General features: G+C 46.5%; 1 protein-coding gene across 2 annotated transcripts in view; it reads right to left on the bottom strand.

Moving 5' to 3' along the window:
* The window catches only part of EPHB1 (EPH receptor B1), a 311,307-nt gene that overhangs the window by 25,245 nt on the left and 261,405 nt on the right, over positions 1-24,657 (bottom strand). The window contains exons 6-9 of one of the 2 annotated variants that reach the window (XM_065410514.1): positions 20,769-20,950; positions 17,543-17,705; positions 12,372-12,480; positions 10,001-10,065 (exon numbers count right to left, since the gene is read on the bottom strand). In XM_065410514.1, coding sequence (XP_065266586.1) covers positions 10,001-10,065; positions 12,372-12,480; positions 17,543-17,705; positions 20,769-20,950 — 519 coding nt within the window. The remainder of the gene's footprint in view (positions 1-10,000; positions 10,066-12,371; positions 12,481-17,542; positions 17,706-20,768; positions 20,951-24,657) is intronic. The other variant, XM_065410515.1, reaches the window with a different exon arrangement.

Below are 24,657 nucleotides of genomic sequence, written 5' to 3'. Positions count from 1 at the left end.
AGAGACAATATGCACCAGTTTCCTGATCCGGAGCAGGGACTGGAACCTGGTTTACCCAAATCCCAGGTGAGTGCTCAAACCACTGAGCTCTTGGCTATTCTGGGGTGAGTCATGCTTTCTAATTTTGACTGGAAATTCCACCCTGGATCTAAGAAACCTTCCTGACAAAAGTTTCATTGAAACTGATACGTTTCTGCCAAAAGTTGCAGTTCGGGTGAAAAAAGGTTTTGTTGAATAATTCCCGTCCAGCTCTATTCAGTAGCCTTTCTTGCAGAGAGTGAATGATTTAAGTTTACTAGCTTTGTATGCCTCTTTCTGGTTAATTGCAGTAGGGGATTATTAGAGAATATTTACATTTGTTCAGTTTTATGCAAATTATCCCTGACAGATTTGAGGGAAGATGTGTGCTTTAAAGAGGGATGTGGAGATGGTGGATGATTGGCACACAAGAGTGCATATGGTATATCCAAGCATAAGGGAGAGCACGAAAGAAAGCGTGAAGATCAGAGTATTCATTTCTCTCTCCATCTGCTCACGTTTAGCTCTGTTGCTGTATTATTCAACTGTGGAAAGGATCCTGAGAGATAGTGAGTATGAAAGATGCTACACAAATACCATTGCAATATATTGTAGTTCCTTAAGATGTCAGTAGGTTTTTAAATTACAGAGCAGCCAAATTACAGAGCATGACAGATAGCATAAGGTAGGTGGGGCAAGGCTGGCCAATTTACACTGAAAGGTATGGAGGAAATTTATCCCACCACTGCACCCACCGCTGGTTTTAAAGAAGACAATTTCCACTATATGGGTAAAAATCTCTCTGCATTACCTCGCTCTGGGGAGGAACACAGAGCGGGTGCGCTCCGGAATATAGCTGATAGGGTGAACAAACACGGGATGGGACAGAAGGGGAGTAAGGAGGCCAGGAGATTCATGGACAATGAAAGATAAGCATCTTTTTTTAGTGAATATACTGTGTCCCAGCAGACCTGGGAGTAGAGATTTCCAAAGCCACCTAAGGAATCTGAATGCCCACATTAATGGAATGAGGGCATCCAAATCTTCTGGGGGTGGGGGGGTTGATCAGCTCAGTCTGCAGGACCTTAGCCAGCCATAACTATGAGGAATAAGACTGGGAGATTCAAAAGGGCCGTGTGCTGGGAGTTTAATCACTGGCGTGAATGAGAGCAGAGGTAGGCCAACACAGAGGTCTGTTGACGATCCCACTGTAAATACTTCCCTTTCCCTCTTGCTATTGCCCTGATACTTGTCTCAGTTGTATCCGGTTATTAACGACCTTATTAGAGCACAGCAAATGAGTTAGTATTTTGATAGCAAAGCCAAACGCTCATTTCTGTAACCATTAGTAGTTTCATGTTCTACCTGCATGTGAATTCCTTCCTGTGTGTAACCTAGACATCCATGGGATTGCAAGGGGGCATACCTTGGAGCAGACTTCGACTGATTGAATTGCTACAGTTCTAACCTATATAGCACTGTTCATACTCAGGTCATCTCCAAGTGCTTTGCAGAGCAGGGACATAGACCAAGCATGGGAAATTACAGCCCAAAAGGTGATTTTTTCAGAAAATGTTGATCATGTCCGAATCAAAGCTTATTAATTAAACTGTTTTACAACTTTATGCATCATCCACTACTAATGGAACTCTATTACTGATTGGGTGTGTGATGACAGATATAAAATCCATTTCACCGATACTTATAACATCAATTTATGGAAATACCTCTCTGATTACACAGACATTCATGCCTACATACAGCAGAGAAACGTATGGTCCATATACTATTTACAGGAACACGTATTCACCACTCTACAACAGTAATGAGCCAACAGAACAACTGCCAGGAATCTGTATCTGTGAATGAAGATACAATAGAGAATCTGGCCCTGCTTGAGAAATCTGCCCCAGTACAGGGTCGTACAGAAAAAATAGCTACTTTGTTCTGCCTGCCATTACCTCTCCCTGACCAAGATGGGCAGGACATAGGAAGCTGCCAATCCCCCACCTCTGCCTGATTAACGGGAGGTGAAAGAAAACCACAAACCCTTCCGCTCTCACTGCACTTCTTGGGGGAACATGGAGGGAGAAGGAGCTACATAGAGCCCCTCCCAGGAGTCAGGAGGAGTGCTGGCAAGATCAAGAAGCAAAAGAGATGGATTGAGCCCACTATTATTTCCTAGGAGACTCATAGACTTTAAGGTCAGAAGGGACCATCATGATAATGTAGTCAGACTACCTGGACATCTCAGGCCACAGAACCTCGCCCACCCACTCCTGCAATAGACCCCTAACCTCTGGCTGAGTTACTGAAGTCCTCACATCATGGTTTAAAGACTTTAAATTACAGAGAATTCACCATTTAATCTATTTAAACCTGCAAATGACCCATGCCCCATGCTGCAGAGGAAGGTGAACCCTCCCCCCGCACCCCACCCCCCGCCCAGGGTCTCTGCTAATCTGACCTGGAGGAAAATTCCTTCCTGATGCCAAATATGGCGATCAGTGAGACCCTGAGCATGTGGGCGAGACCCACCAGCCAGACACTGGGGAAGGAATCTCTGTAGTAACTCAGAGCCCTCCCCATCTAGTGTCCATCACTGGCCATTGAGGATTTTTGCTACTGGCAGTCGCCGATGGGCCACATGCCACTATGGGCAGTCTCATCATACCATCCTCTTCATAAATTTATCAAACTCAGTCTCAGAATTCCCCATAATCTCTCAGAATGAATGAGAAACTAGTTTCTCCTCCTACTTCTTCCATGAAGGACGGGCTTGTGATTAAGGTACTGGGCTGGGACTGAGGAGATCTGGGTTGCATTCCCAGCTCTGTCACAAACTCCCTGTGTGACCCTGGGTATTTAAATCACATGCTCATTCTGAGCTTCACTTCCCCATCTGTGAAATGGGGACAACACCACTTCCTGCCCTCCTGGGTGTATTTGGGGGACATACTCACTAATCTTTCTTAGATGCTCAGTTATTATGATGATGGTGAATACATGATATACCAGCTCCCCAAATCCATACTCCCCCTGATTTCTGGGTGCTGCACCAGATTGCTGCAGCAAAAAGAAAACTGCAAGCTACATCATTTTCAGCATGGACTATTCAGTGCTGGTGTGGAAGAGAAACCAGGTGCCCTTGCTTTGAATAGGAGGCCCATGTCTCTTTGATAACCAGAACCAGGGATTCCCACACATATGCATGTAACTACATATACAAATTATACAAATTCTGCCTGTTGCAATGATGCCAGCATGCATGTACACAAACATGCATCAAAGGACAAATCTCCCTTTTGGAGTAATCCACAAAGGCCTGTTGTGCACAGAAGATGTTTCACCACATCTATCAGGCGTAGAGCTGAGCAAAATTTTTTGGATGAAACATTTTTTCACCCCAAAATTCAGGTTTGGTTTGGCTGAAACTTTTTGCAAATTCATCAAATAGTTTTGATTGAACACCTCCCCTCCCCTCACACAAAAAAAAAATAATCAGAAAAGCTCAAAAAGTTTAGTTTGACATTTTTGAACTAATACATTTCAATTTTTTTAATCAAAATCACTTTTCAGTTCAAACTGTACTTCAGTTTTAAAATGGTAAAAAAACTCAGGCATGAAATGAAGCATTTCATTCACCCGAAAACTAAATATTTTCGACTTTTTTGGTTCACTGAAACATTACAACATTTTTCATTGTGGATCAATCTGAAATGAAGTTTCTAAAAATTATTTTTCCGTTTGGCCACTGAAAATCAGATGATGGCACAGCTCTAGTCAAGTATCCCTTTCCCCAGGATCCCACATCAGACCCTGCCCTTCTACTCCCCACCCACCCCCCACCCAAAGTGGCTCTAACATGAACAGCTGGGCCGGGTGAGGGGAGACTCTAATTGCTGTTCAGTTAAATGAGTGCATTATTTGTTCCAGTTGATGCACTTGCTACTGCATTAGCTGCTCTCCACAAATTTCCCACCTGTTTTCCTTTAGTGTGTGCAATAATAGCATTAGCGTTAGTCATCTCTCTAACCTTGGCAGTCTCCCTGGCAATCCAAGAGCCTGTTTTCCACTCTTCACAGCAGAGCTTTCAGGTGCAGAACTCACAACACATGGGTTTTATTTGTAATCATTCTGGTGCATCAAGAATTACCTCCTTCAAGGAGGTTGGCAATATTTGCAAACATGTAGGAAAAACGCCAATTGGCAATGTGACCCCAAGATCACAAATTGCAGGTGGAGCTGCAGAAAGGTTCCTGCAACAAAACCTTTTCTGTCTTTCCTAAGGACTGGTTCAAGAGGGTGTATGCTTGTCACCTGGATCACCTGGATCGATCGGTCTTCAGCTGTCGTTAAGATTGCGCCGATCACAACACATCCGCCATTCTTCTCGCATTCTTGCCTTTCTTCTCCATGTTCGTCCGAAACGTTTAACAATGTCATCTTCCCATCTTCTTGGAGGCCGACCAGGTGGTCTTTTCTGTTCTCGCGGGTACCACTCAGTAATGATTGCAGTCCACCTATTGTCCGTGAACCGTGCTATGTGGCCCGCCCATCATATCTTACTATATCTGCTTTCCATGACAATATCTTTCACACCGCTGCATTCTCCAATCATTTCATTTGGAATAAGATCCAGAAGGGAAATTCCCAACATAGCTTGTTCCATTGCCCTTTCAGCTACCGACAGCTGCTGTTCTTCTCTGAGTGACAAGAGGTATGCTAGTATCCTTTTGAAATCCTAGTTTGGGCAGGGCTGTCCTACCTCTTCCAAAGACATCTGTTCTCTTACTGCAATATTTTTGCCTCACTTCATGTGAGCTGTTTCCAGCGATGGAGACAAGTGCTCAGCACTGGGAACAAGTCAGAGTACAGGCTGCAAAGAACATTAGTGACTTGGTGGACAAGGCATTAGCTGGTAGACTTTCAACAAACCCTTTCTTCCAAGTAGAGATATGCAGCAGAAGAGACTAAAATGGGGACAAGGAAGCGGCAGAGGGAAGAGAGAACCCTTGTATTTTATTGGAGTCCAGTGATATTTAGAGAACTGTACAAAACATTTGCTTAAAGATTTGCTGGTCCCAAAGATTACAAGATCATCAAGATTGCAAGGGTTTTCAGTGGGGAGCTAAGAAGATCAAAATCCATCTAAAATATTTTTTAGTTTTAACTGGACTTTCTCTGCCCTGACTGACTGGCTCTTTGCTCCAACCCTCCCACTTCCTCCTCGCAGTCTCTCACTCAATTTAGTGTCACTCCACACCTACCCGCTCATAGCCTCCTTCGGCCCCTCTTCTCACCTGCTCCACATCCTCAATCCCTTCGTCTCACCTATCTTTCCATCAGCTAAGCTCCACCCTCCGAAAAAAATCATGGAACTAACTAGAACTCTCTAGTATCAGAGGGGTAGCCGTGTTAGTCTGGATCTGTAAAAAGCGACAAAGCGTCCTGTGGCACCTTATAGACCAACAGACGTATTGGAGCATGAGCTTTCGTGGGTGAATACCCACTTCGTCAGACACATATGGTGGAAATTTCCAGAGGCAGGTATAAATATGCAGGCAAGAATCAGTCTAGAGATAACGAGGTTAGTTCAATCAGGGAGGATGAGGCCCTCTTTTAGCAGTTGTGTTTGTACAGTGCCTAGAACAATGGACCCTGGATCTTAGTCAGCTCTCAGGCACCACCATAATAACCGTGATTAACAATAAAAGCTATGACATTGTAACCTAACTTCCTAAACAGGGATACAGTTTAACTCAACTTTAGGGATCTGTACGCTTGGACTCCAAACTAGCAGCAAAAGAATTCCTCAGTCAAAATACATAGAAACTTTTTCAAGAGAATTACACAAATATCAGGCAAATTCTTACTCGTAGGAGCAGCCACTGGCTCAGTAGGTTTAGCCACATGAATAAGGACTGTATGCATAACAAGCTGCATATCCCAGGTAAAACCATCCTCTAGCTTCCCTGATTCCACAGTATTCCACCACCTCCTCTCCCAGGCATCTCTGTTTTGGCTCTGGGTGTTGCTCTGGTATATTATGTAGGCATATGATACATGACAACATTTAGCCATGCAATGTTGTTGTAGCCAGGTTGTTCCCACAATATTAGAGAGACAATGTGGGTGAGGGAATATCTTTTATTGCATCAACTTCTGTCCAATAAAAGACATTCCCTCACCCATCTCGTCTCCCTAACATTTAAACATGGCAAGGACAGGGAGTTTTGGTTGAGGTAGGAAAAACAGAAGCAAGGGTCAGCAGCTCCTTCCTCTGTAGATATCAGTTGCAGTCACCTGCATTTGAGATGACAGAATCAGAAGGGCAGCATTCACACTCATTTTGCAGGGGGCTGCATGATTACACAGTGCAAGGTGACAGAGAAACAGGTCCTATCATTTTGAAAACTATTGGTCCAATATTCCAAAGCTTGGCTTGATGTTTAGGCCTCAGCGTGATCAAGAATCCCTGACAGGTTTGGGGTTTACAGCTTCAGCAGTTTTTGGAATCCGTGGCAGTCGACTATTTGGGTGGCACCTTCCCAAACCAGAGCAAGCAAATTGGACACGCTGTTTAGCATGACTCATCAGCCCTCAGTAGTACTCTGGCTGGAGCTAAGTCTGAAAACAAGGTGTCAGTTCACTACCTAGTAATTCAGAGGCATAACAATATACCTATACATTTCTAGATTGTAGCTCTTATTTTCTGGTTTTGCATGCTTTTCTTTAATCTCTTTCTGTTGGTATCTGTGGTTTTTGTATTCACTCTGTTTTCTTCATTAAAAAAAAAAAAACTCTAGGAAATTCCATACAAAAATGACTAAAAGAACTTTAGGGTTACAAAGTGAATTACTCAGAGTCAGGAAATGCAACATGCAACCTTAACGCTGCCCCTGTGCATCTGCATTCCTGTAGTCCAATTACATGCCTCATGCTATTTCTCAAATAACATAATCTATTCATTACAATTATAATTAATCCCATTTGTTCTACACCTTGGGTCCTTTTTAAAGAAAATGAATGCATCTGGGAGGTTTCTGTGGTAGACTGTAATTTGGATTTCAGCTAGTCCCAATTTTGTATCTCATTTCCTACTCCGCTGCTTTCCTTCTATGCCCTGCTTTACGTGGGTACTGAGGCTGTCTGTAATCTGCAAAGCCCTAAAGAGAAGTGTGTGTTTGTGTAAGAGACATTCCTTGAAGCACTTGGGAATTGCAGAATTCAACTCTTTGCAGCTGGTTCCACGCGTGGCTAGAGCATGTGAAGTCTGTGGAAATGTGGATGGGAGTTACTGGCTGGGGCTGTTGCTTTACTCATTTATTATCTTTTCCAATGCAGGTCATAAAGGCCCATTTGCTGTTTTACCAAGAGCAGAGCTCATGCACTGGAAGAGTATCTGAGTATGAGCTATACTTTCTGCACACAACCAATGCTTCGATTTTATTCAGACTTGTGGATCTACAGACCTCCAAGGGAGGTTTAAAAAAGCTAACCCCCTCTGGAAAAATAGAACTTCCTCTTGACTTTCAGGTTCTTGTATTTGTTTACCAACCAGATCAGGAGCATCGAGTCAAGAAGCCTTTCCAGTTATTTGCAACATAGCCTCCTGTTGCCCAGTGCGAGATAGAAGCACTGGCCTCTTATTGAGCATAAGAGTGGTGAAGCCGACAGAAGAGCTGCCACCCCATGGTCTGCATGAAAGATGCTAAAAGGTTTTTTTAGATTCCAGCAAATATTTTCTGTTCAGGCCCTAGGTTAACTCCAGCAAACTTTTTAAATATCCATGTAAGGAGGAAACCAGGAGGAGCCCCAGTTAGATGAGGCTGTTGATTTCCTCTAATGCTTCTGCAACTTGGGTTTTCTTCCTGGCTCCTCTATCCTGGCTGCTCCATCCACTCTACTGACCATCTCTGGAGAAAGTCCCCCCCCATACATAGACTCCCTCAGATTTGTACTGTCCTGCCTCTGTTCTGCTTCAGCTCCCTGTCTGCTTCCCCTGCTGTCAACCCACAGCAGCTCTCAATTCCTCTGCTCCACTCCTTAAACCTCCTTCTCCTTCCCTGCCCTTGCGCTCTGCCTCTGCTGCTCAAGGTCTCCTGGGTTTCTTCTAAGACAACACATACAATCTGCAGCAGCAGGTCTCCTCTGCCACCTGCTCTCTCCCTCCCTGAATCCTCACCGCCTGTACCTGGCTTTCTGAGATCTCCCACTGTCTTGCCCAGGCCCGCATCTTCTTCCCCCCCTCCCCAGAGTCCTTTTTCTCTGATTTGAGTATGAGGCTGACTCCCCTGCCCTGATTTCAGCTACTTCCCTCCCTTCAGACTGCTCTCATCACACCCAGTCACATAGCCGAGCCTTACAGCCTTCTCCCTTTGTTCGTGACCCCTGCATCCTCTGCCTGGCTCAAGGGCCCTCCCTCTCCAGGCTCTTTCTTCCCAGGGCTTTCTGAGCTCTCCATGCTCTTGGTTTTCAGTGTTGCTTGAGGAGGCACCTGCTCTGTCACTGCCCCCCCCCCATGCCTGTCTTATTCTTGCCCTAGATGCATTCCTTTGAGCCCATGGGTTAAGCCATCCATCTGCTCTCTTGACTTTGACATTCATTTCCTGACCAGCCTTGCACCTTTGCTGTGTCTCTGGTACCGCCTTATGGATGCCCGACAGACTGCTCCAGCTCAATGTGTCTAAACTTCTGGTTATCGGATCACTCAGCCCCCCAACACACCCCCTCTTATCTATCCATGTGAAACTCCACTCTCCTCTATAGCTCCCTGACTCAAAACACAAAGGCCGGTTTCTGTATTGCAAATCTGTTCCAAAACCATGAGTCAGGCCCCCCCAAAATCCAAAGTTTGTCTTAAAATCATAAGACTAAAACAATGATAAAGGTTGGGTTCTTTTTATTGGTCTCCTGGTCTCTGAGCCTCTAAGATGCACTCATCACATTTTCAAGATTTTCTTGCAGAAATGAGGGCTAGAAACTTAATTTTTTTTTAAAGGAAAGCTGAGAATCTCACTTAATCACCTGTCTCCAGCATCTGGAGATTTAAAAGAACCCAAATATTGGGAGAGACATGATAAAAATTGCAAGAGTCAGCCACACTGCATATTTTGCTCTCCTCCTCTGATCACTATACCATCTCTAAGATCTGCCCTTTCCCCTCAAGCCCTGCTACAATAAATCCTGATCCATGTCTTACTCAATTTGTGTCTTGTCAGTTTGTGTCTTGCAACCTCCTGCACTTTGGATTGTCTGTAATTAGCTCCAATCTAGCAAAAACTAGATTGGGTGATACTTTTTTTTTTTTTTGGTGAATAATTTATTTGCTGAAAAATGCAGGTTTGAGCTGACCCCAAACAAAATTTTTGGGGTTTTCTGTTTTAGTGAGAAAAACTGAAAAATTGTTGTTTCAGGTAGACCTGAAATGAAATTTCTTTTCAGACTTTTCAGTTCAGCCACCAAACCATAAAGCCAATTATTTGTCCAGCACTAGCTCTTCTGCTAAGATCGGCATCCTTTCCCAGTGCGCTGATCACATCTGCTCTCCTTAGATCCCTTCACTAGCTTCCTCTCTCCCTCAACTTCCAACTCCTTTTCCTCACCTTCAGAGGCATGCAATGCTTCTACCCCACTCATTCCACCCTATAGTCACTGTCTTCTTCTCTCCTTTAGTACTGCAGCTTACTGCACAATAGCCTCCCCCCTCTCTCCACCAAACCGCCTCGCTCTCCTTTTTCAAGCCCATGAATGTGTGCTGAGCTGCACTGATCTTATAATTATAAATTCTTTGCTATTGTCCTGTGTATCATCTTCATCTGAGTTAGGCTGCGCCGAGAAGTTTATCTTTTGATGTGATTTCTAAAGCCACACAGACACTTGCAACTCTCTATAAAAATTATTAATGTATAGGAAACACACATGTTACAACTTTCTTTCTCCAACACAAACCTGCTGTACCATTTTTCTCTCCACTCACCTCGGCCAGTGCTGTAATGCTGTAATTTATCACTGTACACGGCCTCTTTGCTGTAAGCCCGCTTCCTAGGGAAAGGGGAGACAAATTGTTCAGGTAATATATAAGTGGCTCACTCTTACCCAGACCGCTCAGAGCATCTCTGAAAAAGAGTGTGACAATGAATTTACCTGCACTGGCATGGGAAAATGATGCCTATTACACACACACTAACACATATTTACATCGAGGTGATATAGCTGTGCACATTCACATGCAGAAATAGCGATAGAGACACACCCACACGTGCAGCTGTCTACCCATATCGGTCAGTATGTCAGAGATTTGAAACAGTGAGTGTCCACAGGAGAAGGAAGAGACAGTGACCCAGCATAAACTGTAGCTCTGGAATCCGCATGCCCATTTTTTGTGCTCCCTGCTTTCTACAGTTTCAGTGAACGGAGCAGAAGGCAATAAAACTGGGTCCGTGTTTGCAAAAATATTGTTGAAGTAAATTCTCTGATTAAACTCCTTTAAATATGTTGCTGTCTCCATGGCTCATGTTCACTTGAATGAAAAACGCTTACTCTCTTGTTTCATGTCTAACTTCTCATTGTGTTCGCAAAAAAAACCACTGAAAAATTTATAACCCATTGAGAACTGTCTGGTGTTATATTTGCCTGTGGCAGCGCTGCCTTGGAAATCTCTAGTACAATACTAGAATCATGGTCATTTGTAAACTGCCTTGTGCTAGGTGTCCCGAGCTCATTCAGCTGCCTTCTCCTGGCAAGCTTTAATGGGAGCCAGAAGACTCACATCTCGTGCCCTTTAATACTGCAAGGATACTTCATCCTTCCCCACCTCACATGCTTTCCTTGCACATGCTATTTACTTCGTACTTTCCACCACCTCCAAATCTCAGTGCAGTTCCTGTTACACCTATATGGCACGGCACATCCAACCAAAGGGAATGGTGAAGAGTTCCCTTCTGCTGCAGTCTGGCCGCTGCTTTGCTCCAGGCTGGCCAGCAGAAGGCACTGCAGCCAATGGCCCTGTGACGTTATTGACATAAACTGTGAACGTATAGATCATTGTTGCAACCAGGGTCCTATGGTTGCACCAGGACTTGTACAGAGGAGGTCAAGTGGGGTGTCCGTGGAAAGGTTGTAGTTTGCTGGTTATGATTATGCTGTCTGTGTGTGTGTATCATTTTTGTATTTGAAGTTATGAATATTGGCTATGTACTTGTATCTCAATGTGTTTGATTCTAAGTAGCCTCAGCGAAGCATTTGGTCAGCTTCTTGAGAAAGGACTATTCTCAGTAAGTGCCCAATCAAGAAACACTTAACTGACAATGGACTTTGGGAGATGCCAATCCACATCTGAGCTTTCCTGGGAACATTCAAACTAACATGTAAACAATGGTGTGGGCCTGCAACAAGCTGAATCATTCATAGACATGTGACTTGCCTAAGTGGCTACAAACTCTATTTTGTTGCTGTGACTTTGCACAGAAGAACAAAGGTGTTTCCACCCACAAGAGAGAAAATATAAAAGGCCCTGGAAACCTCTCCATTTTGTCTTCAGCTGGCTTAAGAGATGGCCTCTCTACCCCAAAGAGATACCTGAAAGAAACTGGAACAAAGGATAGTAACTATGGGGGTGTGAGTGATTGCTGGACCCAAACTAAGAAGGAGTCCAGTCTGTGAAAGAAGCTTATTGGAACATCTCTGGGGGTGAGATTTCATCTGTAATCAGTTTCTTAATGTATTAGGCTTAGACTTGCGAGTTTTGTTTTATTTTGCTTGGTAACTTACTTTGTTCTGTCTGTTATTACTTGGAACCACTTAAATCCTACTTTTCATATTTAATAAAATCACTTTTGCTTATTATTGAACCCAGAGTTAGTGAGTAATACCTGGGGGAGCAAACAGCTGTGCAGATCTCTCTATTAAGTGTTATAGAGGGTGGACAATTTATGAGTTTACCCTGTGTAAGCTTTATACAGAGTAAAACGGATTTATTTGGGGTTTGGATCCCATTGGGAACTGGGTGTGTCTGGGTGCTGGAGACAGGAGCACTTCTTAAGCTGTTTTCAGTTAAGTCTGCAGCTTTGGGGCGCATGGTTCAGACCCTGGGTCTGTGTTGGAGCAGACTGGCATGTCTGGCTCAACAAGGCAGGGTTCTGGAGGCCCAAACTGACAGAGAAAATGGGCTCAGAGGTAATCTCAGCACATCAGGTGGCAGTCCGAAGGGGGTCTCTGTGACAGAACCCATCACAGGCCCCTCCTTGAAGGCCCTGTCACTGAATCGAAGACACGGCCACTGCATGCCAGGGAGACTCTCCCTTCTGATTGCAAAGGAAAAGCTAAAGACTGTGGGTGAAAAATGGTACCTGCTGCAGACGATTGAAATAGCCACCAGCGAGACAATGAAGACCACACCAGCTGCTGCAGACCCTGCGATCAAAGGCAACTGCTCCCTCAGTTCCGACTTGTAGTCATCTGCAAGGGAGAAAGGCATCTTACGCTCTCTCCTACCCAAGAAAGAGCCAAGAACAAACCTCTCCAGGCCAGATTCTGCTGCCCTTTGGCTGAGAAGTACCTTACTGCCCAAGTTGGCTTCAATGGAGTAAGGCACTACTCGCTGGGAATAAGGGTAGTAGAATGAGACTGAGGCACCAGATATATTGCTCCTCCCACCTCTTGGGCAAGGCCAACCACTTATGGGTTGGGAGCATCACCATAGGCTAGGAAACAGCAAGTCCTGGGCTTGTATAGCCCTGATGTGGATTGTCACACACGACTCGCGTGCGTTTGGGGTTAAAAAATAGAACAGAGAGGTTGGCAGGTTGAGCGAACGTGACACATTTCTGAACCTTGTGAAAAGCTGAAAACCTCCACCTTTTCCTCAGGTCTGGGTCTGGCAGCCGTGGCACCAGCCACGCGGCCACATGTTAGATTATCATGCTACAGGGCTTTGTTTTGGTGCTCTACAGCACACTGACTCACACAAGGTACCTGCTGAGCACCTGCCACAGCAGATCATAACAGACTTCCCGGTGACTGAACACTGGGACTGGGGGGATGGGGTGGGAAGGGGGGAAGGGGTAACTGCACAACCCTTGGCTTTGCACAAGCATCATATGTTACCAAGAGGGAGCTAATCATGAGGGAGATGGAAGGAGTTTTAGAGCCATGAGCTTGGGGCAGAGGGAGTATTTAGCAATTACGGCTGCGATTTTCAAAGAGAGGTAGAGTTGGGAGCTCCTTTGGAAATCCCAGCCATCATTTACCCCATAGCTACAATGTGACAGCTCATATAGATTGCCTATTCCCTGCCCTTCCCTTAGACCATCCCGAGGGCGTCAACATGCTGGGAACTAGAAAAAAAGAGTAGTCACGAGGAGAACTCTAGCTTCACTGGCTCCTTATATCTACAGAGCTCGGGTGACCATCTTGCAAAGAAAGCTTTAGCTGCGACAGCTCTTCAACTCCATGGAACACAGGGAAGTAGCTGCAGCAACTGAGGAAGTTGATTTCCCAGGTCACACATGAGAAAACATACTATCTGCTGCTGTGTTCTGCTCATTTGAACAGCTCCTTTTGTTACAAAAATGTGACCAAGACACACACACACCGAACTTGCAGCAGTGAAGGAGTTAAAACCAGGAGGGGAGATATGAAAATCCAGAACCTTACAACAGGAGTTCATCCCAAGGAACTGGTTCTCATTTACATTAAGGCCATTTCAACTGCATGTATGCCTACTTTAAGCCTTTTACACTGTTGGAGTAGTGTATAGGGGCCGTAGTGTAAACAAGAATCAACCCCTAACTCTTTTGTTTAAGTCTATTTAACAATGACCGCCTGGCTGATGGAGATGGTGTAGTTTACCGGATAAGGACATGGCACTGTGACTCAGGACACTTGGGTTCTGATCTGGACTCTGCCGGTGCCCTGCTGCGTGACCGTCCCATCTTTGTGCTTCTGTTTCCCCTCCCCGCCTTTGTCTGTCTTGTCTATATAAATGAAAAACTACTTAGAGCCAGGATTGTCTCTCGCTACGTGTCTGTAGAGCAACTAGCACAACAGGGCCCCACTCTGCATTCCTATTGCAATACAAATAGTAATAATTCATTTTCTAAAGAGTAAGACCTGTTAACTTGTGCCGGAAGCAGAAACCAAGAGGTTAAAGTAAAAGTCCTTCAAAAGGAAGTATTTAGCACTCTTTTTATCTTTAGTTTTTCTTTTTCACAGTTATTTGCTAGTAACCAGATTTATCTCCTGCGTGCTACTTAAATCCTGAGAAAGTCTCATTTAACGATCAATGATTATTTAATAATTTACAATATCCATTCTTATTAAATTTCAATTAATTGCTTATTGGAAGCAGAGTTTTCTCCTCCCTTCGCTAATCCTGAATATTCAAGACATTCATTTTTTGTTTGCATCCTTTCAATCATTCTGTGTTTTTCCTTTTCCTTATGCTGTTAGATGTTTGCCTGACAGAAAAAATATACAAAAGAACCTGCTGAAGGTTAGCTTCTTAAATACGAGAAGGCAAAATAACTTTTCAGAGAGGAAGGATAGTTCTGTGGTCAAGGCATTTCATCAACACTCTAGAGATGTAGGTTCAATTCCTGACTCTCTCAGAACCTCACTGTGTGACCTTGGACAAGTCATTGAATTGCTCTGAATAAATCTCTGACTGTCTCTTACTGTATGCCTGCTCTGATATTGTTTGGGGCCCTTAGTTGCTATAGTAATATAAATAATTAACATTTGCCACAGACAATCACACACATCTTTGTGCTTCTGGGCAACAGTCATAGTGCCATATTTTTCTTTTAATGGCTTCTGCGTCTTTGGGCTATAAACTGTCTTTTTCTATACATCTCTGTACATGACTGAACACAATGGGGTCCTGACTGGATCTCCTGCTGCCACCCCAATACAAATTAATATTAATGGGTGAGGATTTTTAACAGTGCTTACCCAGATCACCCAGCTGCCATTACATTTCAGTGATAGTCGGTTCCTAACTCCCTTAAGCCCCTTTGAAAATCCTAGCTGCTGCTAATCCATTTGTACCCACAATTAAGCATGTGCCTTATCCTGCTGGTAGATAGACATCTAGCTTGATTCAAACATGTACAATCTGCGTGGGCACATATGACACTTTGTTGGATGTGCAAAATAAAGGCATAGATTTGGAGAAAAGGCTGGGGATCTTTTGCATCTGTGGCATGTTCAGTTCAGTTTATTCCTTTTTTCACTATGACAAAGCCCAAAATAACAGAGCCAAAAGAGAAAGAAAAGACACAGGCTAGGAGGTGACAGAGCTATGGAGTTTCTTCCCTAGCTATAGGCCTCAATTTTAATCCACTCGTGTTCATAGGAGAAAACCTCACATACATGTTCATATCAGACTACTGATCATGTGGTTTCACTGGAGCAATCTAGGTAACTCGTGTCCATCATGTGACGTCCTGGAAGTTCATAAACAGTAGTAGTAATAGCTATTACAGGCCCAATCCTGAGCTGGTGTAAATCAGCAGAGCTCTGTTGTTTTCAGTGGGGCTACTCACATGCTTAAATATTTTGCTGGATCAGAGGCAGAATGCTCAGCACCTTGCAGGATAGAGCCTGTGGCATGTTACTCTAGAGAAGGTACAAATGGGCTGGAAATCAGAGAGAACAGACTGCCTTTGGGAGATTTCTGAACTTACGGCTTCTGGACATGTTAGACTACCACAAGAAAAGCCTTTCTTTGCCAATTTCAGCACTTCCCTGAAGGAATGGGGAGTGTTGTGAGAATGAAAGATAATCCCCCCAGTTTATGGTTTTTTTAAGGTTAACAGGCAATTTTTCATGCTAAGAAACAGAGACAAGTTGGAACCAGAGGAATGGATCCAAATATCCTTGGCTGTTGTGTAACTTTGGAGAAAGAACTAGACCAGGGTATGAACTCTGAATTGGACCTTTTGGTACAATATACTGAACTGAGGAAAGGACCCTGAACGCCTCCATTCACTGTTTGGTCTGATTCGGGGTTTGAGCATTGGCCTACTAAACCCAGGGTTGTGAGTTCAATCCTTGAGGGGGCCACTTAGGGATCTGGGGCAAAATCAGCAGTTGGTCCTGCTAGTGAAGGCAGGGGGCTGGACTCGATGACCTTTCAAGGTCCCTTCCAGTTCTAGGAGATGGGATATTTCCATTAATTATTATACCTGGACCCATCTGCCCTGAAGAGATTTGGATCAGGTTTAAAATGCTCTGAGATCTGGGGAACGTTTCATGTCACTTCTTAGTTGATTTGAAGCAGTTTGTTCATCTCTTAGAGTGACTTACCAAATATACAACTAATAAACTGTTATACAGAGTAGGAGAGAGCACGTACAGAAAGGATAGCTTCTTTCCAATCTCCTTATTTTAGTCTGTTCTTTGCATCTTTTATTGATGTTACTCAGAGAAGTGCCATACAAATGATTAAAGAGCTGGGGGATTGATTTACAGGAGGGAAGAGTCAAAGAGCTAAATGGGTAGAGCTCGTGAAATGAGAGCTAGGGAGCAGAGGATGGAGGGACATAATCTATTAGAATCTGGAGGGGGTAAATGCCACAGACGAAGTGGAAAGATTTAGGGCCAAAGAAGGAGAGGCTGGAAGTAATGGGATGAAACTGAAACACTGGGGCTGAATATTGGGAAAATCTTCCTGTGAGTGAGGCCTGTTAGAGTGTGAAATAGTCTCTCAAAGGAAAGAGCGGACACTACATTGAGTGAGTGGTTAAAAAAATGCCTGGACCAAGGGTGTGTCTATGCTGCAGTTCGAGGGGTGATTGCAGGTCGGGTAGACATACCGCGATAACTTTACCCTTGCCAGCATGGCTAACAATAGCAGTGTTGAGGTGGTGGTGCAGGCTCCAGCAACATGAGTAGCTCCCCAGCAGCTGCGTGCAGCCCACGCTGAAGCTCCCCCTGCCACGTGTACACTGGTATTTTCAGCCATGCAGTCGCACCTCGGATTGCAGCATAGACCTCCCCAGTGAGCGGAGTGTAGGCAACAACCCTGAACTGGCCAGGAGAGGGACTAGAGCAGCTGGCCTGACAGTTCTCTTCCGTCCTTCATTTCTATGCGCATGTGATTCCGTGGCACTCAGATCACATCCCCACCCCCACCTCTGTGCGTACCCCCATACAGCACACGCACTCTAGTGTGCTATATTTCCCAGCTCAGCCGGAACAGGCTCTTAGCAAGGTGTGGGGTCAGGAAGGGGTAAACGTTCAGGTTCTCCCCTGGCTGGCATGCAAATAATCCAAGCCACATACAGACACGAGAAATGCAGTTAAATGGTGGAGGAGAAAACAGAGATAAGAGATTTAAAACAGATTACTCCTCCAGCTGGCAATTAATCAAACATCACTATAAATCACCTGGCTCTCACCACACTGCCCCTCTGGGAGCTGGGGTTTGGAGAGACAGGTTTATTTAATCCAATTACAGCTTGAGCTGCAAGTGAGGCCTCTCTCTCTCTCTTACCCCCTCCTTTTGCCACACACTTACCATCTGTCAGTGTTTGGAAGCACATTTTCCCGCTGTATTTCCCATAGCCAGCCACTGTCCGGGCTCGCACCTGTACCACATACACCATGCCAGGCCTCAGCCCCTCAATCCTGGCTGTGTTGGTCTGACTCTTGGCCATGGACGAATTGTACTCATTGTGGTCCTGCGGGGAAGAGTAAAGAAAGGCTGGTGTCAATCAACAGGAGGGGATGTCACAGTTCCAGAGCAATGGTAGTCCCATCCAATGGCCGCCCCAGGGTTCTACTCAGGCATGAGGCTCATCCACTGGTGGAATGGGAATATTGGGGTTAAAGCTTTACTGCTCCAATCACCCCACTCCAAGCATTCTGCACTGAAAATACAGAGAACTGAAGGAAGATGCACATGGCCATATTGTCATTAATGAAATGCATGCCTTAAATTACTATATATATGTCCATATATACAGTGTGGTAGTTAGACACATTGCACATGGGTGTCACCCTGCCATGGCTGCTTTGAGAGACCACTTGCAGGTACAAGCTGTATCAACTAGAGGTGGCAGATCTAGACAATGAGGTGACCTTTGCTTCCTCTCTCAGTGCCATTGCAGCACACACACCCCTGCTTACAATCTGACCTTAGTATGGTTCTTTACATGGGTCAATAATCTGTCCCCAGAGCCAGGGCCAGCCTTTGGGGTGGGTTGTCTGGGCCCCTACCCAGGGCAGCCCGCCAAAGAGGGCGCTGTGAGCAGGGTTTGGATTCCCACCTGACCTGCCGCGGTGCTGGAGAGGGGGTGGGGGGAGAGACCCAAGCTGCAGGGGGAAGTTGGATGACCTCCGGATCAGGGGTGCCCCTCCTCCCCCCTGCTCCACATGTGCAGCTGCTGCTGTTCCTGCCTCCCACCTCCTCCCCTCCCCCACCCCCGGCCTTCCTCGTCCTCCCCAGAGCCGCCCCTGGCCACTCCGGACTGGGAGCACCCTCCTGTCTGCTGGGGGGGAGGCTATTGATGGGGTGTCCCCCTTCACCCCCCCATGCTCCCAATTTCCACTAAGCTGGGGTGACGGGATAGGGGGAATCTGTGTGTGTGCTGCTGCCTCTCTGGGTCAGGTGCTGCTGGCGGCTGCTTGTGTCTGAACACAAGCCTTCAGGCTCCTGCCCCGAGTGCTTTCTTAAAGAGATAGCACACGCATACACTCAGGGACACACACACTCCCCTCAACACAACACACACTGTCTCACACACACGCTCTGTCACACACTTCCCTCAAACACACACACAGAGTACCCCCCAACACACATAACACCAGGGCTCCCTGCATTCAGGTCACTTCCCCGCCTGGGCTGTGCTGAGGCATCAGCAGCCGCTGCTCTCCTGCCCTCTCCTTACGCAGCCCAGGGGGTGCATGGGGCAGAGAAGCAGCAGTCCAGTGGGGGAGCAAGCAGCAATGCCAGTGCTTTGTGCATCCAAGTGGGTCAGTTTCCCCACATGGGTGCAGGAGGGGGATGCAGGGGTTAGGGGTGCAGGAGGTAGGAGTGAAGGGGGCACAGTGCAGGGATTAGGGGCACAGGAGAGTGGTGCAGGGGTTGGGGTGAAGGAGGCACAGTGCAGGGATTAGGGGCACAGGAGAGAGGTGCAGGGGGTAGGAGTGAAGGGGGTACGGTGCAGGGGTTAGGGGCATAGGAGAGAGGTGAAGGGGGTAGAAGTGAAGGGGGTACAGTGCAGGGATTAGGGGCACAGGAGATAGGTGCAGGGGGTAGGAGTGAAGGGGTACAGTGTAGGGATTAGGGGCACAGGAGGGGAGTGCAGGGGTTGGGGTGAAAGTGCACGGTTCAGGGATTAGGGGCCCAGGAGGGGAATGCAGGGGTTGGGGTGAGGGGGCATGCATGGTGCAGGGGTTAGGGGTGCAGGAGGGAGGTGCAGGGATTAGGGGTGAAGGTGGCACAGTGCAGGGCTTAGGGGGGAAGGGAGGATGGGGGACCAGGGGAAATGGGGGGCTCCATGCCCATGGGGCCCGGTTCCAGGGGCACCAAAATGTAAATTCACCCAGGGTGCCATTTTCCCTGAGGCCGGCCCTGCCCAGAGCAACAGTCTGTGGGTTAAATGACACAACTGCCTCCTGCAACAGGCTTTTCCTCTGAGAGGTCAGGAAAGACTCTCTGCAGAAGTGAGTAAGGAAAGCAAACACATCAACAAATGGGAACGAAAACAAGTCTTTCCTTCTCCCCTCCCCCCATCTTGTCCAGTTAGATTGCAAGGTCATTGGGGCATATGTGCATGCACAGCACCTAGCACAACGGGGTCCTGGTCTCAGCTGAGGTCTCGAAGCACTACCACACTACAAACACGAATGTGTTTGTTGGTGCAGTGAGCACTGTTTGTCACCCCAGGAGACATAGATTCAAATCTTAGATCAGGTCACTAAGGGAAAGTCGGTATGGCCTGTCTTCTCCTAGCCCTGCTTGTCCACGGGACAGCAGGGGTGCACAGGTCAGCACTTTAGCCGGGGAAGATGTAGAGCAGAAAGGAAGTATGGAGGCCGAGCCGTGTGGGGTTGGAATAGCAGGTGTGGAGTGGGATGCAGCCAAGGAATGAGCCCCTTGAAGTGAATGGCCGGAGCTGGTGTTGGAGCACTCTATGCCTGGCCCTAACAAGGGGTATTGCACTCTATGGGGTATTGCTCCCTTCCTTTAAAAACACACAGAATGAACGCTTGGACATGGCTCTTCTATGGACGCGTCCTCCCATCCAGCACACTAGGCTTTGTTCAGACTCTCGGGTCATGTTGTAACTCAAGTTAATTCACTGCTTGGCCTATGCTGCACCTAGACTAGAAACAGACGTTTCTGTCCTGGAACAAATGCTGGTGGTGTGTCTGGATTAGCATTTACGATTGTCTTACAGAACTTGAGTTAGTTCACATTCAGTTAACTCAACATGACCCAAACTCTAGTCTAGGCAAAGCCGGCAGCAGTGTCACTTATGCCCCCTTGTATCCACACCTCACACCCAATTTACCTGCCAGGGCTGGGTGTTACCTCTCATGATCACACTTTGTTGAGTTATCCCAGGACCTAACCGTAACCCCACGGTAGTCAATGGGTCTTTCCATTGACTTCAGTGAGTGGTGGCTCAGGCCCATAATTAACAATCCACAACAAGGAAAAAAATACAGAAGCGTTTCAGAGCCTTGAGTATCCGTCCCCACCCCAGCCTTCTTCCCCTGCTTTCATTCAGGCTTACGGTGGCTGGTTGTGAGCCCACAGTGCTGCTGATCTCGGGGTGGCAGATCCGGCTCACCTTCTCATAGTAACGGATCTCGTAGTCCAGGATGATGCCGTTGGGCTGCTCTGGCTGAGGCCACGACAGCGTGATGCTCCTCATGGTGGCACTTACCTGGTGCATGATGGGAACTGTGGAGGGAGCTGTGGAGAAAGGAGGAAATGGGAAATACAAGAGAAGTGAAAATTAACTCATGGGCAAGGGGAATAACATGATCTGAAGAGAGGGTGAAAATAAAATGTCAGAGAGCCATCCTGGGGGGTGAGGAGGGAAAGAAGAGAATGGGAAGAAAGGAGCAAATGGCGGGAGGTTGGAAGGAAGGAGAATGAGATATTATACAGCATAATAAGAGCATAAGAACATGAGAATGGCCTTACAAGTCAGACCAACGGTCCATCTAGCCCAGTATCCTGTCTGTGACAATAGGGCAGGTGCCCGATGCTTCAGAGGGAATGAACAGAACAGGGCAATTTCAAGTGATCCACCCCCTTCATCCGGTCCCAGCTTCTGGCAGGTTAACCCTGTTCTGTGTGAAGAAGTACTTGCTAATCTGTGCTTTAAACCTGCTGCCTATTCATTAATGCGACTCATTGCACTAACACCACGTATTTAAAGGGACCAAGAGAAAACGCTTTCGATGTTGTAGAAACCAAATAACACAGAGAATTCAACCTTAAAGAATGGAATATAAAGAAAGAGGCATATGTACTGTAGCAGAGGTAGATAAATAGGTATAGAAAGCAGAATCAGACAGAGAGAGAAAGGCAGATTCAGCATATGGGTAACCAAGAGTTATGATGATGGTTTATTGTTTGTTGAAGGCCAGCGGTGCACTTGGTGCAGCGGAGAAAATAAAGGAGAGACCTCAGTCCCTGCTCCATGAGTAATCAGAATCAATCTCTAACAATGGAATTGATCTAATCAATCTAGACAATGCTAGAAGACAGACTGATGTATGAAAAGAGAGAGAAACAGAGAACAATATACAAGCAAAAAAGGCCATTGATCAAGACTTTCCCTCTACCCTATTTCACATAGCAGAGTGCTCCCAGCAGGTCCGGCCGCTCTTTGGGCCCAGTCCTGAGAGTCTGAAACATCGTAACACCTTCTTGCAGTAACTGGGAGTTCCAATCACAAAGGGTGCCAGGATCAGGCCCTCACACTCAGATGTACTGCCATTATTTTAACAGCGAGCTCCCACAAAAATGCACCCATTTGCCTGTCATTGGCCCCACACCCTGATGTGTAGGGGCTGCAGGCAGGAGGAGTGGTGTGTATGATTCCCTAGGAAATATTTTGCAAATACCTGTCATCTGGGGCAGTTTGGCCCGTTACAGACGCAAGTCATTTGCTCTTCAGCCATGTCTTAAAAAGCACCAAACACAAGTCCTCTCTGGGAGGGGTGAGTGAGCAGTGTTGGGTGTGTGTGTGTGCTGAATTCCACTGGAGATGGAGAACTCACCCCACCTCTCCCTTTGCTGTGTTAGCAAGAGGCTTCCATGTTTATTTGCTATTATTGCAACAATATGCATGAAATGAGAGCAGTGTGTCAATAAAACTGGTTGAATATTTAAACTGATAATTATTTTTAATTAGAGATTTTGAATTCTGAGCGCTCAGTCTAACCAGGAACAGTCAATAACTCATCAGTGAGTAAAGCAGTGAATTCAGAGGACATTTCCCAGGGGTGAACAAAACACAGCTCCCACATTACATTAACTGTGACAGAGGTTAGAGCTACCCAGTCTAAACCTCTGTCAGGTTGCCTCTTGTCTGACACTTGGATTGTAACTTGTTTGCACTGGGCTGTCTTTTGTTCAGAGTCTGTACAGCACCTGGCACAGTGGGGTTCTGGGCCATGACTAAGGCTTCCAGGTGCTATTGCAATACAAATAAATTATAACAACAATAAACTTTGGCAGGACAATATTTTCACTTAACTATGTATCCAGGCTGCTAAGTCCCGCAGTAAGGTTCCAGGACAGGGCTCATTGAGCACCCCGAGCATGGGCATAGTTTGGGGGAGGAGGCCAGGGGGCACTGTCCCCCAAACAGGGCCAGCCTTATGGGTGGGCGTCATGGGCAACCATCCATGGTGCCGTGGTCAGGAGGCGAGGCTCAGTGCATTTAATTTAATGCACCAGGACAGGCCCCTGCCAGCAGGGGAACTGGCTTCAGTATGTGCAAGACGTGCCATGTTGTGTGTGTGTGTGTGTGTATGTGTACGTGTGTATGTATACTCAGAAACACATGTCACTGAGTCTCAGACACACGTCGCTGGGTCAGCCCCTCTCAGACTCCTAGCATTTCACGTGCCCTCACAGACAGGGACAGGGACACACAAACACAGGCACATGCGTGTAGACACACGCACAGCTCCACTCACTCAGCTTGTTCTGGCATGACAAGCTACACCCACATAACCAAAGGGAAACGGAGCCCTCAGGGTAGGGTGACCAGATGTCCCAATTTTATAGGGATAGTCCTGATTTTTGGGTCTTTTTCTTATATAGGCTCCTATTACCCCCCACCCCCGTCCCGATTTTTCACATTTGCTGTCTGGTCACCCTACCTCAGGGTCCCTGTTCGAGACCCAAACAAACATCGCATGGCAGGTGCCTGGCCCCATGGGCCAGCAGTATCCCCACTGCGGGCCCAGCACTGCAAGCCTCGGGTATGCGTGAAATTCCCACCCACCCCCCACAGCCCCACGGCCGGGCTGGCACTGCCCCTGCAAATATAGAAGTCACACTGTGCCTATGGCCCAGAGGAAAATCTCCAGAAGCTTTAGCACTTACAGAAGATAAAAGGAACCACAGCTCTGTTAGTCTATGGAGCAGCCGTCAAACTGAACCAAACCGAGTTGGTTTGTGGGTTCAGGGCGTGTTAACAATCACCTCTGCCCCTTTACAACTGGCTCAGGGCGTGCCCCGTTAGCTTGGCTGAAGTCACAACAGGAAAAAGAAGAAAGGCCAAGCCTAATGTCAAATAGAAGAAAGAAGCAGATCTCATTAATCCCGAGCCAGCCAAGCAGGAGGCAGAATAATCCTCTCAGAGGTTCAGGGCCTCAACCCTGCTCTCTACTTGAAGTTCAAAGTTAGCCTTTGCTGGGCTATGCAAAGCAAGATGGGCATGATCCAGGAACAGCGTTTCTGCAGCTAAAATGGCGGGCGATGTGCTGGAAGGCACTTGAAGAGTTAATACTAGGCCTCACCATCCTCTGAAGCAGTGCTGACTGCCTGTCTCATGTCTACATAACTACACAACAACACTTCTGTCTGTAGCCGCACAGACCTCTTTGTACTCCTTGCTCCTGCCTGCCTCACAGCTGGACACCCTCATCTTTCAGTTCAACCCCTTGGCCACATTCCAAAGTTACTCCTTTGCACTAGCTCAGATTCCCTTGTGCTCCAACTCCCTTAGCGCTCCTTACATCCCCTCGACAGAGCTCTAAGGCCGTCTAACTTGGTGTAACTTGCATGCCAAAGAACTGGTAGAAGGTGGAAGATGGTCTATGTGAAAGTAGGGTGACTTTACTGTACATCTTCCTACACTCTCTTCTGGCTCCTTGCCTTGCAAATTACTCCGGATTAGGCTAGTGTAGACGTTGTTGGAAGGGGCATACCAGCGGGTTGCTCTATGGGAGTGTACTTGGTGGAAGGGTTTGTTTACTCTGAATCTGGCCCTGTGTATCTAAGGGAACCTCAAGGCCAGATTGTGAGTGTGACGTTGCACTCTATATGTTTATGGAAATATGCTTATGAGTGTAAATATGACATAACTGGAATATGCTTTATGCTAGATATGCCATGTAACATATCTTTGCAAAGGTTACGATCTACTGAATATA

This window comes from Emys orbicularis, chromosome 9, assembly GCF_028017835.1.
Source record: "Emys orbicularis isolate rEmyOrb1 chromosome 9, rEmyOrb1.hap1, whole genome shotgun sequence".
NCBI lineage: Eukaryota > Metazoa > Chordata > Testudines > Emydidae > Emys > Emys orbicularis.
The sequence above is the reverse complement of the archived record's forward strand: the minus strand, read 5'-3'. Positions and strand labels throughout refer to the sequence as shown.